Genomic DNA, 23,149 nt, shown 5'->3' on the forward strand with positions numbered 1-23,149 from the left:
AATGCTGGGGCTAAAGGCGTGCGCCACCACCACCCGGCGAGACCAGGTTTCTAAAACAAAATTAACTTTGTGGAGACTAGCAAAACTACCCTCCCAGTCAACAGTAGGAATGTGTGAACTCATCACACACAGACTGAGGAGTAGGATAGAAGGCTGAGCTGTTGGTCCAGGTGGCTGTGGCTCTTTCAGGTGACCTGGGTTCAATTCCTACCACCTGTATGGCAGCTCACAATCTGATGCTCTCTTCTGACCCCCATGACCACCAGTCATGTACATAGCGAACACATACACACACACACACACACACACACACACACACACACACACACACAGCTCATCAATCCAGTAACTGAATTATCAGAATTACTGGACTCATGAGCAACATGGGACATAAGGAATGATCCTCCAGGGCCCTTTCTACCTTCCTCTTTGTCAGACCTCAGCTACTGAATCCACTGCCCTACTATATAGTGTCTGATGGACCCTCGTTTGGTCCTGTAGACATTCTCCTCATGAGATCGAGACTACATAACCTAAATAAGTTAGCATCTGGGAAACACCTACAGCTGGAGTAATGCATAGCTTTAACACACCAGTCTTGACTCTAGAAGGTCCTGCCTTTCCTAGAAGCCATCATTCTCAAAGAGCCCCCAAGGGAAATGCGAGGTGGCCCATGGTAGCACTGCATACATCCCTAGGAGAAGATGCTGTGAACAAAAAGACATGAGGACTGTGGGTCACTAATAGTGGAACCAAGATGAGTAGAGAGAATACTGAGGGATGGTGCCCACGCTACATGAAGCCTTGACAACCTACACCAATGACATGGCTTGTAACTGACCACATCTGAACACCGACCACATTAGCCCCAAGGCTCATCCCAGCATCCTTTGCCGGTCTGCTGGCCAAAATGCTATAGCTTTTCTTGAGCTCCACAATACCTTACAGCATAAGAAGGTCCCAAGTTCCCATGGCCCTCTCCCCCATTCTGTCCCAAGGCACGTTCAAGTCCTAACTTCCTATATCTGTGAACACTTTATTTGGAAATAGTCTCTGTAAAACTCATCCAAGATGCAATCACATGGTCTTGAGTGGTCCCTGAATGCAATGGCCAGTATCTTTATAAGAAAGGGAGAGGGGCCGGGAGGTGATGGCAGGTGCCTTTAATCCTGGCACTGGAGAGGCAGAGGCAGAGGCAGAGGCAGGTGGATCTCTGTGAGTTTGAGTCCAGCCTGGTCTCCAGAGTAAGTTCCAGGTCAGCCAGGGCTACACAGAGAAACCCTGTTTGGTAAAACATAAAACAAAAAAAGGAAAGAAAGGAAGAAAAGAATTAAGAGGGAAAGAAAGGAAGGAAGGAAGGAAGGAAGGAAGGAAGGAAGGAAGGAAGGAAGGAAGGAAGGAAGGAAGGAAGGGGGAAAGAAAAGGTGAGCAGGAGATTCAGAGAGAGATGCAGGGTAAAGGTAACATGAAAACAGAGGCTAAGCCAAGAACACACCTGGAGCTAGCAAGCAACAAGGACCATTAGCACCTTCAAGGGCGCATGGCCCTGACCATAGCTTAAAACTGGGACTTGCAGCCTACAGGACCGAGAGAAATGTTTGTTTTTTACAATCACTTGGCTTGTGGCCATGTGCTATGGCAGCCCTATAAAGTGTGTACTTTTGGCTCTCCAGAGAGCATTCTGTCGCATGTCCTCACTTCAGAGCAGCTCCCACTGCAGATGGGAGCCCTGAGCAGACCTGTGGCGGGACTCCAGTGCCTGAAGCTTTCGTGGCTACTGTGTTACGGTACCACTTGCGTCCACCCATGTAGAGGCCGTGCCGTGGGCATGAGATCTAACACAGGCTCTGAAACAAAGCAAGTTTCGTGGCGAAGAGCATCACATTGTTTCCCATAAGCATGTGAGGGGAAAAAGAGTATGAATCTGTGCTTTTGATTGGTGAGTGGTAGATAATTATCAATGTAATAGTGAAACACCCTTTATGAAGTTAAAAATATGTACTGTCACCCAATGAGATTACAGTAACAGCAAGGCTCTCTACTGCAGGCAATGTGTGTAGAGACGGCTTGGCACTGGGCGACTGTCCCTTAGACAGTATGAGAGGTGGCCCACTAAGGGAATAGATGTCACACTAACTAGGGACTCCACTGATTCTGCCCCCACCATACCAAAGAAATTTTACCCAAATTACACCTACCCGTAGCCATTCCAGACACTTGAATAGTTCTCTGCAATAACAGTGGTTATGTGGCAGGGACTACAGATTTGATTTTTTTGTTGTTGTTGGTGGTGGGATACCCATTCCTTGTTGGAGAAATACAGGCCTCCACTTCTGTTGCACCTCCCCTGGGAAGGCTGCTTGAATCAAATATGGGCTTGGAGCTTCACGTGGCACAGATTTGGGATAAGTTCCGTTCAAAGCCATGAGGGCGATGGCACCCACCCTTGTTGCAGAACCTATATCCAGATCCCACTTTCTCAGCTATACTCTGTCACTTCCTTCCTTAGGAACATGCCCATCTTTTCTACTGCCTGCATATCAAATTCAGAGTCCCCAGCTTTCGGCTTCCCGTTCCCTCTGTCTTTTCTCTTTACAATCCTCCGCTTTGGTCAAACCATCATTTGCGGTCTTTCTGCTCCTCTGAGCGGCACAGGCCCTTTGCTTCTGATTCAAGCTTCCCGGCTGGAAACCCACGCCTGTCCACCACACTGCGCACCACGCAAACAGCACAAAACTGTTTTCAGGAACTGGAGGTCACTGTGGTTGTGTTTTAGAGTTCCAGCAGCAGAGCAGCATGCTCTAACTTCTCTTTTTCTACAAACACTTGCTAGTATATTACCTCCTGTGAGCTTCCCAGAAATCTAGACAAAGCAAATACCAGCAATACAGGCTGAAAAAAAAATCATTACATTTAGAATGTGTGTGTGTGTGTGTGTGTGTGTGTGTGTGTGTGTGTGTGTGTGTGTGTGTTTGCTCATGTGCCAGTGTGCTTATGGAAATCAGAGGACAGCATGTAGGCCCAGTGGTCAAATTCAGGTTTGGTGGCAAGTGTCTTTACCTGCAGATGAGCTACTTGACGGCCCTCAGCAATGCGATTTTTAAATTGCATAATGAAAACACTCAACAGCTCACCCATCTGCCTCCTCAATGAACAAGGGATAGGAGAGGAGGTAAAACAACATCGCTAACTCCTGGAAGTGCTCATATTACCCAGTCCTAGGTAGGTAAGATAGGTAGGAATAAAGATCGTCCCATCAGCAAGAATGACTGATGTTGTTTGTCTGAAAAGGAGACGGTTCTGAAATGAAGGGGATCTCCACATGCTCTTCTAACAGGAAACACAGGCTCCTCTCAAATTTCCCATCAAAGCAAGGTCTCCTAGCAACAGCCACTGAAAGGTGAAGCTTCTGAGATTTCGATTTTACTATCTGTTATGCGTTCTTTGTGACTCAACCTTCAAGGGTATGAAATGTCAAACGAGATTAAATTTCCATGAACTGAGATGCAGTTTATTAAAGGAATTTGTACAATTGTTGAAACAACATGAAGGTTCTGACTCCGTCTACTAAAGAACTATTAAAGTTTCAGTAAAAGATTAAGTTAAAAGCTTAAAGTGAAGTTATATTAACAAGCAACTTAGAGTTCAAAGTAACTTCTAACAGAAAACCTACTTGCAGCTCAATCTTATTTGCAAAAGGCAACGGGAAATATCACTGAACACTGGTCCACCTAGCGCAGTGAGTAATAGAAGGTTCTCAGCATGCACAGGCCCTCAGACCAGTGACAGCGAGAAGGGAAAACAAGAGTTCACCTAAAACCCTCTGGAAGCCAAGTCTGAGAGACAAGCATGGCCACTTTGTATATATAAGCAGTAGTAACACAGAGCCAAGCCTGCCCTGTATCTAGTCAAGGTACTTCACAAATGCTATGATTAGAAGTCACAATTAACTAAAACCACCCTTAATCCTAGCACTCAGAAGCCAGAGACAAGCGGATCTCTATGAGTTGGAGGCTAAAGGCCTGGGAGTTACAGGCCAGCCAAGGCTAAAAACAAACAAACATCACCTGGAGAAGTAGCCAGCAGTAGGGTTCAGTGATAGAGGACTTGCCTGGCACATACGAAGGTACAGTCCTCCGTGCCACACATTTATAATCCCAGCTCTCTGGAGGTTGGGGCAGGAGAATCAGAAGTTCAACCACATTCAGCTATGCAGTAAGTTTGAGGTCAGGCTGGGTTCACAAATGATCCTTGTCTACATAAATTTTGGAAGGAAGGAAGGAAGGAAGGAAGGAAGGAAGGAAGGAAGGAAGCAAGGAAGCAAGGAAGCAAGGAAGCAAGGAAGCAAGGAAGCAAGGAAGCAAGGAAGCAAGGAAGACCTGGGTTCAATTCCCAGCACCCACATGGTAGCTCACAGCTGTCTGAAACCTCAGTTTCAAGGGATCTGACACCCTCACACAGACATATATGCAGGCAAAACACTAATGTACATAAAGTTATTTAAAAATCATAATAATAAAAGAAAGAAATCACCTGGTGAAAACCACAGCTTCTCAAAAGGAAATCCTTGTGCACTGTCTTTGGCAATGTGAGTTATTATAGCCACTATGTTGGGGGCTTGAAGATAATACTACTATGACCCACCATTCAACAGGTTTAAATTGGTATGCTGAAGGGCTGTCTTGCTCCTAGCTCACCTCATTAGTTACAAACATATTTGGCTAGATCTATTTGGCTAACAATATAACATAGAGAAAATATACCATATATATAATGGGCCAATACTGTTTATCCTTTAGGAAGGAAACTGTTACTTGCAACAACATGGATAAACTGGGAAGACATTATTACTGAGTGATATAAGTCAGGCACAGAAAGATAAATTCTATGTGACATCATTTTTATGGGAGAGGAGTCTATAAAAGCTGAACTCAAGAATGAAATGATTCAGACCCTAGGGTATAGGGATATGGTTTGAACAAAAATGGCCCCCACAGGCCCATAGGAAGTGGCACTATCAGGAAGTGTGGCCTTGTTGGAGGAAGCAGATCACTGAGGTCTCAGATGCTCAAGCCAGGCCCAGTGTGGCACTTTCTCCTCCTGCTGCCTGCTCACCACCATGGCAATAGTGGACTCTGAACTGTAAGCCGCCCCAATTAAATGTTTCCCTTTATAAGAGTTGCTGTGGTCATGGTGTCTCTTCACAGCAACAGAACTCTGATTAAGACATGGAATAAAGGAGATTTGGGTCAAAGGGTGTATGTTTTTACTAGATGAAAGGGAGGAAGGTCTGAGAAGTACTGCAGATAAGCTGCAGTTAATAATAATGGGACAGATTTCAAAATCCCTGAGAGCAGATTTTGGCCAGAACAAAGAAAAAAAGTGAGCTGATAAACATTTGTAAATGGATTTACTTGTCCCAGAATATGAACATATATCAAAACATATTACACCTCCATAAGTATATAAAATTACTGTCAAGTATATAGGAAAAATAGAACAGCTTTTCATCATTTGCAATAAAGGATATTTTTTTCCTTGAAATGCTTGGTGCATAAACTTTTACCATGTCAATATTCCAGAGCTATTAAATCAAGTCTCAGCTGTCAGTAGGTGACTTCTCACTGTTCCTCATTTTTCCAGACCACACTTTAGAATCATCTGTGCAAGCAGTTTTCTACCCAGGATAGCTCTGCATGTGTGTGCACGCACAATTTTACACATGGACGTGGAGGCAGGCAAGAGGTCAAAGTCAGGTGTCTTCCTCAATGGTTCCCCACCACGGTTTTTGAGACAAGGTTCCTCACTAACCCTGAAGCTTCACCTGCTCCTACATCCCCAGTGCATGCACTGTCAGCATGGTTATGTAGTCCTGAGGATCTGAACTCAGTCCTGTGCTCGTGAGGCAAGCATGGTACCAACTGAGCCATCTCCCTGGCCAGGATGCTAGTTTCTTATGCAATTAAGCCTTTTTTTATTGGTGGTCAAGCATGTATGACAATGCGCTAAGCTGCATGGTGACTGATAATCTTGCGGCTACCCCTGCTCCCATACACATTCACATACCAAATAAATTAAGCAACCATAATTATAAATGCATTGAAAAGTCAAACAATATGGCTAGATAGTACCACACCCAAACTAAGATGTTCACAGTGGCACTGCTTAGATAGCAAAAACTAACAAAACTAGTGAAAACTAACTCAAAAGTCCATCAACAGAGCAAATGCTTCACATTCATGACAATTACATAGCAATAAAAGTCAACTATTTTAAAAAGTCACAGAAGGAAACATACATCATATATTTATATAAAATTCAAAACCATATAAAATTAACAGCAGGCAAACACAACTCACAATTCCTGGAGGGGGAAGGGGCACATGGAACTTCCAGTGAGTGACCCTCCATCTCCTATACTACGGCCAGGTGTACAACTTACTGTTTTATGTCTTATATACAATTTATGGACTTCTGTGGTATGAAATGCTTCATTTATAAAGGACTGAAAATATGAAAGATGCTAAATATGAACGCTACCGTGTATGCATAACAATAAAATCTGTATAAAAAGTACACACAGGAAATGCCCACTGTCTTCCAGTGCCCCCACCGTCAGTGTGAACCTGGAAGGCTGTCAGGTGAGTTAGCCGTGACAGCGGAAGTCCGTGTGACTGTCAGGTGAGTTAGCTGTGACAGCGGAAGTCCGTGTGACTGTGAGTGCCCCAGGTCAGACAGGAGCAGACCTGCTAGACATTCATTTCCACCCGTCCCGCTCATCTGTACTTAGATTTCTCTTTGTCTTTGGACTTCTTTGGACTTCTGCTCCGGTCTCTCTTTCTACTCCTTTCCCTTTCATACGAATCTGCCTGGTACTTGGGTTTGTGGCTGTTGCTATAGTGACCGTCCCTTTCTCGAGATCGGCTCCGACTGCGGTTCTGACGCCGGTCTCTCTTTTCGCTCTTCTGTTTCTCCCAACAGCTTTCTTCATCTTCATAATGGCCAAAACCCATTTCCCTGTAGATATCCTGTCAAGAAATGCACTTTTAAAGTCAGTCAGTACAATGGCCCTCTATGAGCGCTGTCAATTCATGAAGCCTAGAAAAGTCTTGCCATTAGCCAGCTGCTGCAACAGCTCACATTCATTTCTTAAAATTCTTTTAATTTTATGGACCTAGGCATCTTGTCTGTATGTCTGTGTGAGAGTGTCAGATCTTGGCATTGGAATTAGTCACAGCCATTGGTGAGCAGCCATGTGGTGCTGGGAAGTGCACGTGTCCTGTGGAGGAGCAGCCAATGCCCTCCACTGCTGAGCCCTCTCTCCAGTCCTCACATCCACTCTTCCTTCCTTTAAGGCAGGGTCATGCTATGTGGTCCAGGCTGGTATTGGACTCACACTTCTCCGGTCTCAGCCTCTCTCAGTCACCTGCCCTCACGGCTTCAGTGTGTACTACCACTAATACCAGAATCTCAAAACTATTTAAAAACAAATGACTCAGAAGAGCTAATCTTTTTTTTTTTTAGATAAATCTAATTGGTTTATATCCATTTCAGTTGAATCAAAGGATCAGATCCAAAACCATGGAACTGAAACAGCCAAGTAAACGCTGAAGAGTTTTGTTTTAGTAGTGTCACAGAAATGAACCCGGGGTTTGTACATGCCAGGTTCTACATCTCCAGCCCTAGAGCAACACCCAATGCTCTCATCACATACATTCATACTCTATTTTCTCATTCTCCACTTCCCCAAAATGTGGTCCCATCACTTAACTGCAGTAAAATTACCAAAGTCCGCTTATAATTCTACAAGAAGGTGTCATTCAAATAACACAGCAGGAAGAGGATTTAGATGAATCAGTCAGGCTAAAATGAAAACAAAGTAGATACTGCAAATTTTGGCATGAATAACCCCTGCAACCCCCAGCTGGCCTTTAACTCACTCTGTAATTGAGGCAAGCCTTGAACTCCTAAGTATCTAGAATTAGGAGGCTGTGTTATCACACTTGTCTCATTTTTTTTTAATTACTAACTAGACATTCTACTAGTTCCCTAGTCCTGATTAACTTTAAAGTGTTTTATAATGCCATCTCTTTATATCTTCATATACATTTTACATGTTCAAACTGGACTGCTACATGATGCATTAAAACTCTTACTTAAGGGTTCTGGAGAGATGGTTCAGTGGTTAAGGGCACTGATTGCTCTTCCAGAGGACCGGGGTTCAATTCCCAGCACCTACATGGCAGCTTATAACTGTCTGTATCTCCAGTTCCAGGGGAATCAACACTCACAACAAAACACAGAGACATATAAAATAAAAATACATAAATTAAAAAAAGACTTGTTTAAAAAAACCTCTTACTTAATATGTCAGGCATGAGCTGGGCAGTGGTGGCACATGCCTTTAATCTCAGCACTAGGGAGGCAGAGGCAGGCGGATCTCTGTGAGTTCAAGACCAGCCTGGTCTACAAGAGCTAGTTCCAGGACAGCCTCCAAAGCTACAGAGAAACCCTGACTGGAAAAACAAAACAAAACAAAATGCGTCAGGCATGATGGCACATGCCTTTTAATCCCAGCAATTAGGAGGCAGAGACAGGGGGATCTCTATATGAGGTTTGAGGCCAGCCTGATATACATAGTGAGCTCCAGACCAGTCAATGCTACATAGTCTTTAGAAAAATAAAATGCTACATAGTCTTTAGAAAAAAAAGTATCTTACTTACCTATCTTTAAAGGTGAATTAAGAAACAATCTACTGCTGTCAGGACAGTAAAAATGGCTCTGTCTGGGCTGGAGGTATGGGGTAGATGTATTAGGGTACTTACTGAGTTCAGTCTCCAGCTCACCCCCAAAAAATGGGAGACCTGAGCCCCACTCTTGACTACGCAGTAGGCAAGCTACAGCTAAATACTACTCAATTTCCCGTAACCTAGTAAAACTCAAATTCAACAACACAAAACCACCTATGGAATTAAGATATAAGGTAAAAATTAAACAGACGAGTTCTGAACTGAATAGCAAGGCTGCCATTCAACAAGCCACAGTTTAAAGAACAAGTTAGAGCACCCTCACGGATCTGGACTCTCCAGCAAACAACAGCATAAAGAAACACCTGCTACATCTGCAACTTAACCTATACTGAAGTTCCTGTTAGTAATCATGTCTTTCAGACTAAAACAGAAAATACCAATATTGAGCTTTTCTACAAAGAAATTAATATAGCTATACTGTCAAATCAAAATACAAACCCCAAAACTTACTTTGATGTACCGATGGGAAAAAGGTTAGAAAATGAAAATTCAGAATCTAATGCTTTTATAGTTATTTAAAACTTAAGGCTGTGTGTGGGTGGCAGAGGCCAACTCTGAGCAGTGGCTCTACCCTCCACACTGATGAGACAGAGGCTGCTCTCTCATCATTTCTGCTGGGCTGGAGTAGCATGTTCCCACACTGTCCTTAAGGTTCTGGGAGACATTCCTGTTTCTACTTCCCATGTCAGCACAGGAGTGCAGGCACCACAGCAAGCTTTTTGTTTTGTTTTGTTCTTATTTTTTTTCCTCTTAAAGGGAGGTTCCAGGGACTGAACTCAGTCATCTGATTTGCATGGCAAGTGTTTTTTTTACCTGCTGAGCCATCTCCTCAGCCCTTAAAATTCTTTTAAAACTGCCAACAACACTTCCTCCTCCTTACTGCACGCCACTGTAAAGTCCTAAGTGATGAGAAAGCAGGGGCTGGGCGGCTCAGCCATAAAGTGCCTGCATGCCAGTACAAGGGCCTGAGATCAGCTCCACAGCTCCATGCGAAAACAGGGACAAGTGGCTGTAACCCCAGCCCTGTTGAGGAACTGACAAACAGACCCCTAGAGCTTCCTGCTCAGTGAAGTTGGCCAATCACTGAGCTTTGAGCTCAGGCAGAGATGCTGTCTCAAAGAAAATAACATGGAGAACAACAGAGGAAGACAATTAACTTGAACCTCTGGCCTCTACATACTGGAGTATATACATGCACACATACACAAAACACAGATATATACCTGCATACAAATACATGCACAAAAACATAAATACCAAATTTAAAACACTCCTCCAGTAGGATTCCTAACTGCGGGGAAGAGATAGACTTGAAACATACCCAGTCTTTGCATTTCTTTAACCCTCTGATTATCTCAAACACAGTATTTGTCTCAAACCTGGATTCAGTGACGATACATAAGTATAGGTTTGAACACCAGTAGCTAAAAGATGGGCTTCAAAGCCTTTAGTAGAAAACGTGTTAAATAAGAATGTGATATGATAACTATTTTAAAAGACTGGGGTGATCTAGACTAAATTAACAGTAGTTAAGAAACAGGAGGTGAGCTATGAGATGGCTTAGGAGGAATGGCCTGTAAGCCCAGCACTGTAGGATGGCAGAGACAGGAGGATTGCTTGAATGTGTTGGCTACCGGTCTAGCTGCAGGTCTGGTAAGAGGCCTGGCATAAAGGAATAAGGTAGAAAATGATAAAGCAGGAAACCTGGCATCCTCGTTTAGTCTCCAGAGCATATACCCTGCATATACATGTGTGCATGTACTAACATGCAGACGCGTACACGAATAACAATTCTTGAGGGAGGGAGGGAGGGAGGGAGGGAGGGAGGGAGGGAGGGAGGGAGGGAGGGAGGGAGGGAGGGAGGGAGGGAGGAGGGAAGAGATTCTCTGGTTAGATCACTGGATACTGCACTATGGGTCAATTCTACAAGAATAACAACAGGATTATGCAAAGAAGAGGAATGCAGCAGTGGACTAGTTAGGAGTATAAATCTGATCTAAACTATGGCTCCACCACTTACTATACATGTAAACTACAGTTCAGTGACAAGCTTCTTCCTTTACAATTTCTTTGTTGTGAACTGGGGATAAAAAAGCTTACCTCGAATTTTAAGGACAAAAAAATTACTTTAGTGCTTTTACCTTCATTTATTCATGTGAGAAACATTTGAAAGGATGGACAAAGATATAGTTTAAAATCTGTAGCAGGTTGGGCAGGAGAAATGACTCAGAGGTTAAGAGCACTGGCTGCTCTTCCAGAGGTCCCGAGTTCAATTCCCAACAACCACACAGTGGCTCACAGCCATCTATATAGTGAGATATGGCGCCCTCTTCTGGCATGCATGCATATATGTTGGCAGAACACTGACCTAATAAATCTTAAAAAATAAAAACAATATGGAAGGAAATGGATAGTGATGGCACATACCTTTAATCACAGCACTTGGGAGGCAGAGGCAGGTGGATCTCTGAGTATTGAGGATAGTCTGGCCTATAGAGTGAGTTCCAAGTCAGTCAGAGCTGTAACACAGAGAAACACTGTCTTGAAAAGCCAAAAATAAAATCTGTAACAGGACATGAGTGATGACAATATTTAAAAAGTTAACAGGCTATATATAAAAAAAGAGATTATGCCTCTGTTAGATGACATTGAGAGATAAAAATGTATGCTATATAGGAATATTTATTAAAAATACATTTGCTAAAATATTTTTTTAGCTCTAGGGAGATACTGAAGGCCTGTATTCAAATCTCCAGCACTCACACAAAGTCCACGTGTGAAGTACAGCTCCAGTGCTGGGATTGAGGAAACAGAAGGATTTGGGAGCCCCTGTAGCCAGCCAGTTTAGGCAAATGGCAATACCAACTCCAGTAAGAGACTGTCTCCAGAAATAAGGTATAAAGCTTACACAGGCAAGTGTGCTTAGACATCCGTACTAACCTCATACACACTCAGAGAAAACACTGTTACACGAAGACCAACATAAAATACATCATCACCCACAAGAGAGAAAAAAGGGGATGGGATGGGGCTCAAGGTAAACTATGTTTGTGTCCTATTCGGAAGACTTTCCCTTAAAACAAACAAACAAACCTTCAACCCTCAGTCTCACTATAGAGCTCCATCTGGAAACTCTTGGCCTTCCTGCCTCAGACTCCCAAGTACTACAATTATATATGTATGCCACCAGTGTTCAGTTAGATTTAATTTTTGAACCGTATTGTTTTAAAAACTACAAATCATTTCAGCTCAGCACTTGGGAGGCAGAAGCAAAGGTAAGTGAGTTTGAAGTCACCTGATCTACACAATGAATTCTAGGCCAGCTGGGGATCAGAAAACAAAACTATAAACCAGAAAGCTGTTTTGCGCAACCCATTAACATGAACTGGAAAATGGGACAGACACCGGAAGTAGGATCCAAGCCAATGTCCTAGCCATAGGGAGAGCCACCGTAAGTGACTTTAAAGCAGCCCCTTGTCAGTGCTAGCGGAAGTGATGAGATTATCCAGATACGAAAACGCCTGCACACGCCTGCCCACACTTATTCTAACAACCTGCCTGTGAAGTATTATTTCCTTCTCAAAGAAGGAAACTGTGACTCAAAGTTAAGTTGTCAAGGTCACATCAATGGCAAGCAGTGCAGAAATGTCACTCTTAACTCTGACAGCCTTGCCTCTGCTTACCCTACCCATCTCCCCACCTGTGTCCCTGCCTCCTTTACCAGGGTCATCTCAAATGACTGACAAGCTAAAAGAAAAGCACGGGGCTGTGATGGAATGGCTTTTTTTTTAATTTAACAAAGAGGCAAAATAGGCTAGAAATGATTTCTTTTCATGGCCACTGTTTTAGGAAATGTGCTGTTCAAGACAGTTTTGGGTAATGTTAAATTATGAGTGCTATTTTTATTTTACATCTACAGTATAGACAGGACAAAGGCTCAAAGGCTAGCCAAGGCTAAGAGCTCACATCTGTCATTCTACCAATTGGAATGTGAAGGCAGAGGATCAGTGATTCAAAAACAGCTCCTGCTACATATGAAGTTCAAAACCAACCTAGATTACAGGAGACCCTGTCAATAAACAAACAAAATCAAAGAAAACTTCAAGTAGTGCTGCACATAAAATACATGTTGACCACCAACGTTTATAGTAGCACTATTCACAATGGCTAAGTTATGGTGTCTAAAAACCGTGAAATGGATGAGGAAAATGTCAATATCCACAATGGAAAGTTTCTTTCAGTCACAAAACATGATGTCCTATGTAGAAAATGGATGCAAACAAAAGTCATATTCAGCAAATTTAAGTCAGTCTCAGAAAGACAAACTGTAAATTTTCTCTCATTGGTGGTTCTACATTTTATATAGTCATGTATGTATAGATTAAATATAGGAGTGAAACTGTCTAGGCCCTAAGGAAACAAGGGGACTAATAGGAAAGGAATGGAGGGAATATTCAACAGAAAATACACCCATGTAAGAAGACTTAAAATAAAAGGGGCTAGAGAGATTGTGCCTCAGATAGGGGTACTGACTGTACAAGCAGAAGAAACTGTGTTCAGATCCCTGGAACTACGTAAAACCTGGGCAACATCACAAGCCTGTAATCATTGCTGGGATACCACTAGCTCCAGGTTCAGTGAGACCCTGCCTCAAGGGAATAAGATGGAGAGTGATAAAGCAAGACACCAAGTGTCCTCCTCTGGCTTCCCTGCATGCATACCCCATGTACATACACTACACACAAATATACATACACACAGTTTTTTAATTTAAAGTTTTTGAAGTGCTGAGGGACTGACAGATGACTCAGCATTTAAGAGGACCCATGTTTGGTTCCCATCACCCACATAATGTTGGTTCCTAACTGCCTGTAACTCCAGTTCCAGGAGATCCAATACCCTCTTCTGACCTTCAATGGCAAGTACCATATATTTAACCGATATGCATAAATTAAATAATAATAATAAATCTTTAAAAAGTGCTGACAAATTGAGAAGCAATTTTTCAACATAGCCACATTTGTTTTGTTTTGTTTTTATGAAAATAAGTATCCGTAAGTAAGGAGATCACTTTTGCTTACAATGTAGACATAAATAATAACTAAATCACCCTGAAAACAATATTTATATCCTGTGGGATACAGTCTTTAAAATTAAAACCCATTACCCCGTGTGTGCATTCTATAGCTCAGAGCAGGGGATTACTGTTCAAAACTATATCCCTTATCTCCTACATTACACCACCAAGATGCCCTGTACAAAAGGATAAAATATTGATTTTTCCATGTTTAACCCTGAATGTTAGAAATACCTGATTAGGGTTTTTGATTGGCATGTATTCCTCATCTTCTTTTTCTTCAGAGCAGTGACGTGTTTTCTTTTTGTGTTTTTTACTTGTGTGTGAGTGACTTGATTTTGAGTCTTCTGCCTGTTCATCTAATATAAGATCATATTTCGCACTGAAACATTTAATTAAGGACAAACAAGATAAATAATGGAAGCAAAACATAAGAAATATGATAAACAAGAGAGGCCATAAAGCTAAGTGTAACTTAAGGCAAATCACCTCTGAAAGCACAGAACATAAGAAATATGATAAACAAGAGAGGCCATAAAGTTAAGTGTAACATAAGGCAAATCACCTCTGAAAGCACAGAACACATCTCTGAGACAAGTAGCAGTCTGCATCACAGTCACGAGAGATGGAAGGGACCCTGGCACCAACGAGGCAATAACCACCAGGAAACAATTGTAAGTAGAACAGAAATTAAAATATATTTGCTGATGATGAAAAAACTTAATTAACAAAATGAGACATGCCATTGACGAGAAAAACTGAAGGTATGTGAACCTCAAAGCCAGAAAACTCTTTAGAGAGAAGGTGCATTGCATGACTCTTCTCAGTCAGGACAGAATTTAGCAATAAACAGTGATGATGCAGAAATTCTTCTAAGAGTTTATAGCAATAAAACTAAGTTATGTGAACACAGATATACATGTTAGAACCATTTTTAATTGTTAGAAAATGGGAAAAATATTTAATAATGTATAATAAAATAAATTTTAGTATCATAGCATGTTATAATATAGGAGTTACTAATTGTTATTTCTTAAAGGCTAAGAAGGCCTATATGAAAATTAAAAGTGGAAAAAAAGCTTAAGTCAAATACTGTACAGTTGATCCCATGACTCAGGAGACAAAGTAGCCAGAACTACATAGGGAGACTCAGTCTCAAAATAAACAAGCAAACAAAACCACATAAACAGGAGGGATGGCTCAGCAGTTAAGAGTACTAGCTAGCTACTCTGCTAGAGGACCTGTGTTCCATTCTTAGCACCTATGTCAACTGAATTACAACTGCCTGTAATCACAGCTTTAGAGATCCAACACCCTCTCTGGTACCCACAATCACACATGCACACACCTATTCATAGACACACATACATAAAACATAATTTTAAAAAAACAACTTTTAAAAAAACTTCATAAACATTAATTCTTGTAATCAGATAGCTCAGGCAAAAAAGATTAGTTTGAGACTATCCTGGGCTACAAAGTTAAGCCCTCCTAGGGAAAAAGTGAGACCCTATATATACATAACAGTAATTTTAACTTCATCAAACTTTAGGAAAGATAAAGGCTTGAAAGGAAAAAAATAAAAAACACCATTTATGTATGTGATAGAAGTGAGCAAATCTTTTCTAAATTTTATATAAAATATTTTTACTTAAATTTTAATTGGAGCCAAGGGAGTAGTTCTGTGGTGACATGCTTGCTATTATGCAGAAAGCCCCAGGTTTGATCCTAGCACAATAACAACAACAATGTTTTAAATCAAAAATGAGCATTTTCTCTAATATAAAGCCTTAGAATGAAAGAAAGCATAAATTGGGCAGTGGTAGCTCACACCTTAATCTCAGCACTTGGGAGGCAGAGGCCGGAGTATCTCTGCGATTTTGAGGGCAGTTTGGTCTATATAGTGAGCTCTGGCCTATATACTGAACTCTGGTCTATATAGTGAACTCTGGTTTACACAGAGAGCTGTGGTCTACATAGTAAGTCCTGGTGTATACAATGAGCTCTGGTCTACACAGTGAGCCCTGGTCTATATAGTGAGCTCTGGTCTACACAGTGAGCTCTGGTCTACACAGTGAGCTCTGGTCTACACAGTGAGCTCTGGTCTACACAGAGAGCTCTGGTCTACACAGTGAGCCCTGGTCTACATAGTGAGCTCGGGTCTACATAGTGAGCTCTGATCTACATAGTGAGCTCTGGTCTACACAGAGAGCTCTGGTCTCCACAGTGAGCTCTGGTCTGCACAGTGAGCTCTGGCCTACATAGTGAGCTCTGGTCTATATAGTGAGCCCTAGTCTACATAGTAAGCTCTGGTCTCCACAGTGAGCCCTGATCTATATAATGAGTCCTGATCTATATAGTGAGCTCCAGTCTACACAGTGAGCCCTGGTCTATATAATGAGCTCTGGTCTACATAGTGAGCTCTAGGATAGCTACATAGTGAGACCCTGTCTGAAAAAATAAACGTAAAGAAAGCATAAACTAGTGTAAAGACTATCGCAGTCTCTAAAGTGCTCTCTTAAGGCTGAGCTCTGGGATGTGAGGACCGACTATGAGGAAGCCTCACACAATTGCTACTTTGGCTGCATATGGGACCAGAGTCAACACAGACATGTCCTTTAAGGGCCAGAATCTAATGTCTGTTTTCTTTTATTTTAATTTTGGGTTTTCACAGTGGCACTGCTTAGGCTTCCCCCTGCGTGTATCCCACACATACACAAGATCAAAAAGTTAACATATGCTTTCTAGCTTTCCACAAGATAGCCAGAAATGGACTGTCAGACCCTGTTTGGGGGAAGTCCTGTGCATTTGTCAATAAAGCACTGCTGGCCTATAGGGAATCAAGATAGGTGGGACTAGGAGCCCAGGAGGACGCTGGGAAGGAGAAACACAGGAGATTCGAGATGTAACCGCCATGGGGTAGGAAGCCCAGAACTATTCTCCGGTAAGAGAAATACTTAGATTAACAATTATGGGGTAATTACTTAAGTCAGAGCTAGCCAGGAAGAAACAAGCAAGGCCAACAGCTTCATAATTAATATAGCCTCCTGTGTGTTTATTTGGGACTGATGCGGCTCTAGAACCAGGCTGGCGGGAAGGCTCCTCTCAAAGAAAAAGCTTCTCTTTACAAGACCCATTATTACTTCATTATCTAAAATGTCTTTCCTCTTTTATACTATGATTATTTCCAGTATTCTTCAAGCTAATGAGTTGTAGAATTTATGGTTCATAACTAGCAATTTTAGAAGTCACATAGAATAAGAAAATCAGACTAGCACCTAAAAATAATACCATTGGCCGTGTGGTAGAGCAATTGCCTCATATGTGTAAGGTCTTGGGTTCAATCCCCATCACACACATACACACAAAACCCCCACAAAACTTATGAAATTTCATTTCAGTTGTATTTGAGGAGCATGTGTATGAAAAAAGAGGATATATGATTGCACTAGGTAAGACATAGATCTTATTTTTTTTTAAGATACTAAGTCACAAGTCTAATCATCAATTAGGCTCAAGCAATCCTGCGTCATCTCGAGTAACTGGAACTTCATGCATGCATCCCACCCTCCTAAACGTTCTAAATGATGGGTAAAGAAAATTGTACCAAGGGTTGGAGTAAACTCGATTAGTAGAGAGTGGTTGCCTAGCATTCATTTAAACATTTTGGTGCTACAAACTTTAAACAAGACATTGACTTCCTTATAGTCAGAACAACCTACATGGTAACATCTATGCTTTATGCTCTGCAGCTACAGTCCCTGTATTTGTCCTATACACTCCCCCTTTTTAGTGGTTCACAGATGTCAAGGTCACATGTGCACATATTCATCTACGCCATTATGATACTGAGCTTTAAGCATTGTAAGGAGTGACCTCAGCTTGTCAGTCTGGCTGCCTGTGAGCCTCTTAGGTTGATGCTGTAGCTCCCTTCAGACTAACACAAAATAATGCTCTGTGCATGGAATTTTTTTAAAGATTTATTTAATATGCTTACAACATTCTGCCTCCGTGTATCCCTGCAGGCCAGAAGAGGGAGCCAGGTCTCATTGCAGATGGTTGTGAGCCACCATGTGGTTGCTGGGAATTGAACTCAGCACCTCTAGAAGAGCAGCCAGTGCTCTTAACCTCTGAGCCATCTCTCCAGCCCGACAGGCAACACATTTGAAAGCATGAATATCTAAAGGCCAACCTGATACTCATCTCTCCTTGATGAATATATGGAGAAGACATGCCTTCGTAACACAGGAAAAGAGAACCTCTTTCCATCAACAGAAACTAGGAAACAAAGATGCCATTTACCAGACACGATTGCCAAAGAAATGACCTTTGCAATGTGTGGAGTGATAGATTTATAGTGGGAAAACCAGCCGAACAAATAAAAATGACATAGTAACAACAGTTTGCTTCACTGTTTTTCTCGTCTCAGCTTAAAACCTGAATTGCATGGTCAAGTCGACAGATTTGCTTTTAATCCTGTAAATGTCACCTCTTGCACTAAACAAGAGGGAGCATGAAACAAAGATGTAGCAAATCTTTGCTGCTAAAATGTCAATGTATTGGGCAGAAAAAAAGCAATCTAATTATGTGACAAAGAACTACGAGATTTTGTTATCTAGATAAGGAAATTAAATATAAGAGAATGAATAACAAAACATTAGTATATTTAAAAATAACAAATTTATCTGAAGATCATTTGAGAACAAGGTAAGTAGGAAGGTATCTTTTTTTCCTTTTTTTTTTAATTTGTTTTGTTTTTTAGTTTTTCAAGACAGGGTTTCTGGCTGTCCTGGAACTCACTCTAACTCACTCTGTAAACCAGACTAGCTTCAAACTAACAGATCTACCTGCCTGTGTGTGCCACCCCCGCCCAGCACAGGAAGCTATTTAGCATAAGAGTAGGAGGTAAACTGTTGAGGCGTAAGGTTTCTTTCATTCCTGTCTCCATAATACAGAGTTTAGTGAAAGGCAAAGTCTATAGGACACACTGAAAAGCTGTGACAATAAGCTGTTCCTTCTCAAATGATCCACAAACTGGATGGTTGTGATATGATTCTCATAAAGGATACTCCTGTTTGGGCTTCACTTTTTCTTTCAGAACCAAATTGGATGGTTTATCTTGTTCCTTTTCATACTCCTTGAAATCACTCTTGGTGTATTTCCCACCTATTTATTGAGAGGAAAAAAGAATTAATATCACATAATGAAACACTAACAAGTTTACAAATCACAAGATACACATTGGGAAGTAGAAAACGTGAAGAACAAATGAACCATAGCAAGCCTGTCTCTGCTGTTAGTTTAGTTCAAAGTAGAAGTCCAATTTCCTTGGTAATCATTTGCTGCCACCTACCGACATATATGAATATTACAACATCCATCTGAAACACCCACACTACATACTAGGTCCATGAACTACACTGCATTAAGCCAGCAGCTAACACTACTCCTAAATAGACATGTAATTTCCCCATAAACTCACAATTATAACAACATATAAAAAAAACACAAACAAGAGGCCAGTCTGGCCAAGAGTACAGGGACAGACACCATTCTGCTTTCCGCCATCACTTTTATAAAGAGCAAATCAAAACTCATTCTGGTGAGACTGGTGAGCCAGATGGAACAGGTTTCTCCTTCAACCACAGGAGAAGCTGACTCCTTAGCAATATGATCCAATGGTGAACTAAAAAGTTCTCTTGGAGGAACAGAGAAAAACATCCTCTCCCTAAGCATGGACTGAACATGAATCTGATTTATAAATGAGAAGACAGAGGGCGAGGCACTGGTTGGAACCTGCGTGTGCAGAAGAAACACATCATGGCTTCTGGAGAGGGGAGGCTGTTGGGAAGCAGCGATGGGAGGAAGAAAGGTCTTCACAGAGACCAGATATATATCTGGATTGTTTATAGGACTTAACAAAAGATACTGAAAAACTATCAATTCATTTTGACAAAGCATTCAAAAGGGCATTGGTCATGTATTTCTCGAGCAGGGAAGGAAACCCAGGAGAAACAGAGAGAGCACAGGCCCACGATCCAAGTCACTTCCTCCTCTCAGACGCCACAGCTTCCAGGGGGCCTTCCAGCTGTCGCCTCTCCTATTTCTCCCTCTTCTAAACCCTGCCATTCACCAAACAGCCCTGCTTATTTCTTACTTTTAAAATGCAGTAAAATCACGAGAAACAAATTATAACTGGTATAAAGTAATCTGGCTGGAGGGATGGCATTGCTCTTACAAAGGACCTGGGTTCAACTCCTAGAACCCACATGATGTCTCAGGTCCAGGGAATCTAATATTCTGGCCTCTGCCAGCACCAGGCATACACATGGTTCACATACATACAAGCAAAATATTCAGACATATAAAATAGAAATAAATAAATCTTTTAACAAAGAAAAGTTAAGCCTAATTTTCCTGGTAAAAATTAGCATCACATGTGAATAATTACTAAAGTGAAACCTTTTTTGTTGTTGCTGTTTTGGTTTTGGTTTTGTTTTCTGAGTCAGGGTCTTAACTATGTAACCCTGGCTGGCCTGGAAATGTCTATGTAAACTAATCTGGCCTGGAACTCATAGAGATTTGCTGCTCAACCCTAAGTGAGACCTTTTAAAAACACTGTAAAAAAACCTTTTTTTAAACTCAGCTAGGAAGCCGGGCAGTGGTGGTGCACGCCTTTAATCCCAGCACTCGGGAGGCAGAGGCAGGAGGATCTCTGTGAGTTCCAGGCTAGCCTGGTCTACAGAGAGAGTTCCAGGACAGCCTCCAAAGCCACAGATTGAAAACACAAAACAAAACAAAAACAAGCAAAAAACCTCAGCTAGGAATACAGTTGAGTGAAAGGACATACACTCAGCACCAGTGGGCTACTATGCTCAAATCTTAGCACATATGCACATACACACACATACAAAAAGTTCACAAGATAAAAAATTCACAACTAGGGTGGAGAGTCAATGCTTATAATCGTAGCACTCAGAAGACTGAAGCAGGAGGATGCTAAGTTTGAGGCCAAGTTAGGCTCAATAGCCTGGATGTGAGGCACAGTCCTCTCCTCACCTCCCAGCTTTTCTCTAAGTCCTGGTACCAGGCGACTGTCTGTCTCTCGGGCTCAGAGCCCTTGGCCCCACCCTTTGAGTGACAACTCACTGGGTGGCCTGTGCCTGTCTTGAAATCGACCCTCTCTGAATTCCTGGGACCATAGGAATTGCAGACCCTGGGGTCCTACTTCTCTGCCTCGCTCATGGGAGCTGTGTCATCGTCTACACCCCCTTGCTCCCACTGGGATGCTCTACACTGACCATTCCTAATCAGCTACTGCTGCAGGGCGACCAGCTGCTGGCCATAGAGCTGGAGGTACAAGGCTATCAAACATGTCTGGGTGATGCTGTGGTGATGGGAAAGGATCAAGTGCTTTCAGCCCTAGTAATGGCATCTCCTGAATAGCTTTAATATTTCTTTGTTAAATGATAACTAAAATATATGTTTATTTCATTTTCTTATAAAACTGAGAACTATCTTTCAAACTAAATAATATTCGTATAGTTTCCACTTAGTCCTTTTGTCATGCTTGTCTGTTTTTTTGTTTTTTGTTTTTGTTTTGTTTTACGAGACAGGTTTCTCTGTATTGTTTTGGAGGCTGTCGGTCCAGCCCAGCCTCGAACTCACAGAGATCCGCCTGCCACTGCCTCCCGAGTGCTGGGATTAAAGGCGTATGCCACCACCGCCCAGCCATGCTTGTCCCTTTTATAGACCTATTTTATGTAACATTTTGGGTCCTTGCTGGCCCCTCCTCCAACCTCTCTCTAGTTAAAAAAAATGTTTTTCAAGATGGGAATCTGTTACCACAATAGGATAGTGTTGAAATAAATTGGTGTAGTTCTTAGGTTTCTCACTCTTTGTCACCTGGTGGGTGATGCAATACCTAGAGCAGTAAAAATGGCTATTGACAATAGTATCCCCCCCAAAGATGAGCAACATCCCCTCCAGGTCAGCAGAACGTAGTCTTGAGAACACAGTATACTCATCCCCGCCTCACCTGCTACCCTTTCCTAACACCTTATCTTTTTATAATAAAAAGAGAGCAATGTTAGTATTCAGGCATCTGTACTGGCCTGTACTTGGGGTTCTGACAGGATACACCCTCAGCTGCAGCCACTAAGAGCACCACCTGTGCACAGTCACTATGTCCCCTTTTAAAAAGGCCCTGCCACCTCCCATCCTCCTCTCCCTCTCTCTGTCTGTTCCCCTCATACTCTTTCCCCCCTTTCCTCTCTCCTGCTGCTCCTGTCTCCGAAGGCTGGTCTCCTCCCTTCCCTCTTATTATGATCCCTTTCCCTAATTTAAAAAAAACAATAAACAACCCTCTGCTTGAACCCTGTCACGTGGCGTCTTTCTCTCGAACCACTTTTCTTAAATTACAACAACACTGAGTTTGTAATCTGCATCCCTTGAATTTTCCTTTTTAAAATGAGGAGGAAAAACACATATGCATGTGTATACAAAGAATGGCTATAGAAAGAACAGGCAACTGGTTACTTCTGGGAAGAGAAACTGTGTAGTAGAGAAATGGAAGAGAAGTGTATAAAACAAAACTTTTAAGAAGTTTGTATCTAAAAGGACCAAATCATCAAAGTCATAATTATGTAAGCAATAGATCGTGTCTTCAGTGGGTACTTTGAAATAGCTCACAATATAGGCAAACATTAAAGAGAAGGGTGTTTACATCCATCAACACATATATACACACATTCTAGACAGCAGCTTTATAAAATCCTAAGTGACCTGAATTCTATTAATTAACATTTCCCTTCATTAACAGCACAAAACTAAAGCACTTACTTACACACACACACACACACACACACACACACACACACACACACACACACACCCCTGAAGCACAGCATCAACAAAAGGAAATAAACTAACATACCTTTCCCTTTCCATTTAACCTTTGCAACAGACTGGCTAAAATCCACATGTATTCTCCTGTCATCTATGAGTACATTATCCATTTTGAAGAATGCTTTCTCACAGTCTTCTTCCTGTTAGTGATTACAAAAACTCAAGCATCAATGTTTATAGGAAAGATGTCTGCAACTAGAACAAATAGTGCAAATACAAAAAGGTTATTACTAAAACTAATATTCAAATGCTTCTTATATATCAGATACTAAAAGCACTGCATCCACTATACCAATTAACACTGGTAATAACCTTCCCAGGGTCCACCTATTATCTCCATTATCTCACCGAGCA

General features: G+C 41.8%; 1 protein-coding gene across 1 annotated transcript in view; it reads right to left on the reverse strand.

Moving 5' to 3' along the window:
• Positions 1–5,393: 5,393 nt before the first annotated feature.
• Positions 5,394–23,149, reverse strand: part of Ppil4 (peptidylprolyl isomerase like 4) — a 36,464-nt gene continuing 18,708 nt past the window's right edge. Inside the window, exons 10-13 of the mRNA XM_040728294.1 lie at positions 22,824–22,935; positions 18,958–19,054; positions 14,123–14,270; positions 5,394–7,028 (exon numbers count right to left, since the gene is read on the reverse strand). Of these exons, the coding sequence (XP_040584228.1) occupies positions 6,777–7,028; positions 14,123–14,270; positions 18,958–19,054; positions 22,824–22,935 (609 nt within the window). The 3' untranslated portion in view covers positions 5,394–6,776. The remainder of the gene's footprint in view (positions 7,029–14,122; positions 14,271–18,957; positions 19,055–22,823; positions 22,936–23,149) is intronic.

The sequence above is a fragment of the Mesocricetus auratus genome, unplaced genomic scaffold (assembly GCF_017639785.1).
Source record: "Mesocricetus auratus isolate SY011 unplaced genomic scaffold, BCM_Maur_2.0 Super-Scaffold_100018, whole genome shotgun sequence".
In the NCBI taxonomy this organism is placed as follows: domain Eukaryota; kingdom Metazoa; phylum Chordata; class Mammalia; order Rodentia; family Cricetidae; genus Mesocricetus; species Mesocricetus auratus.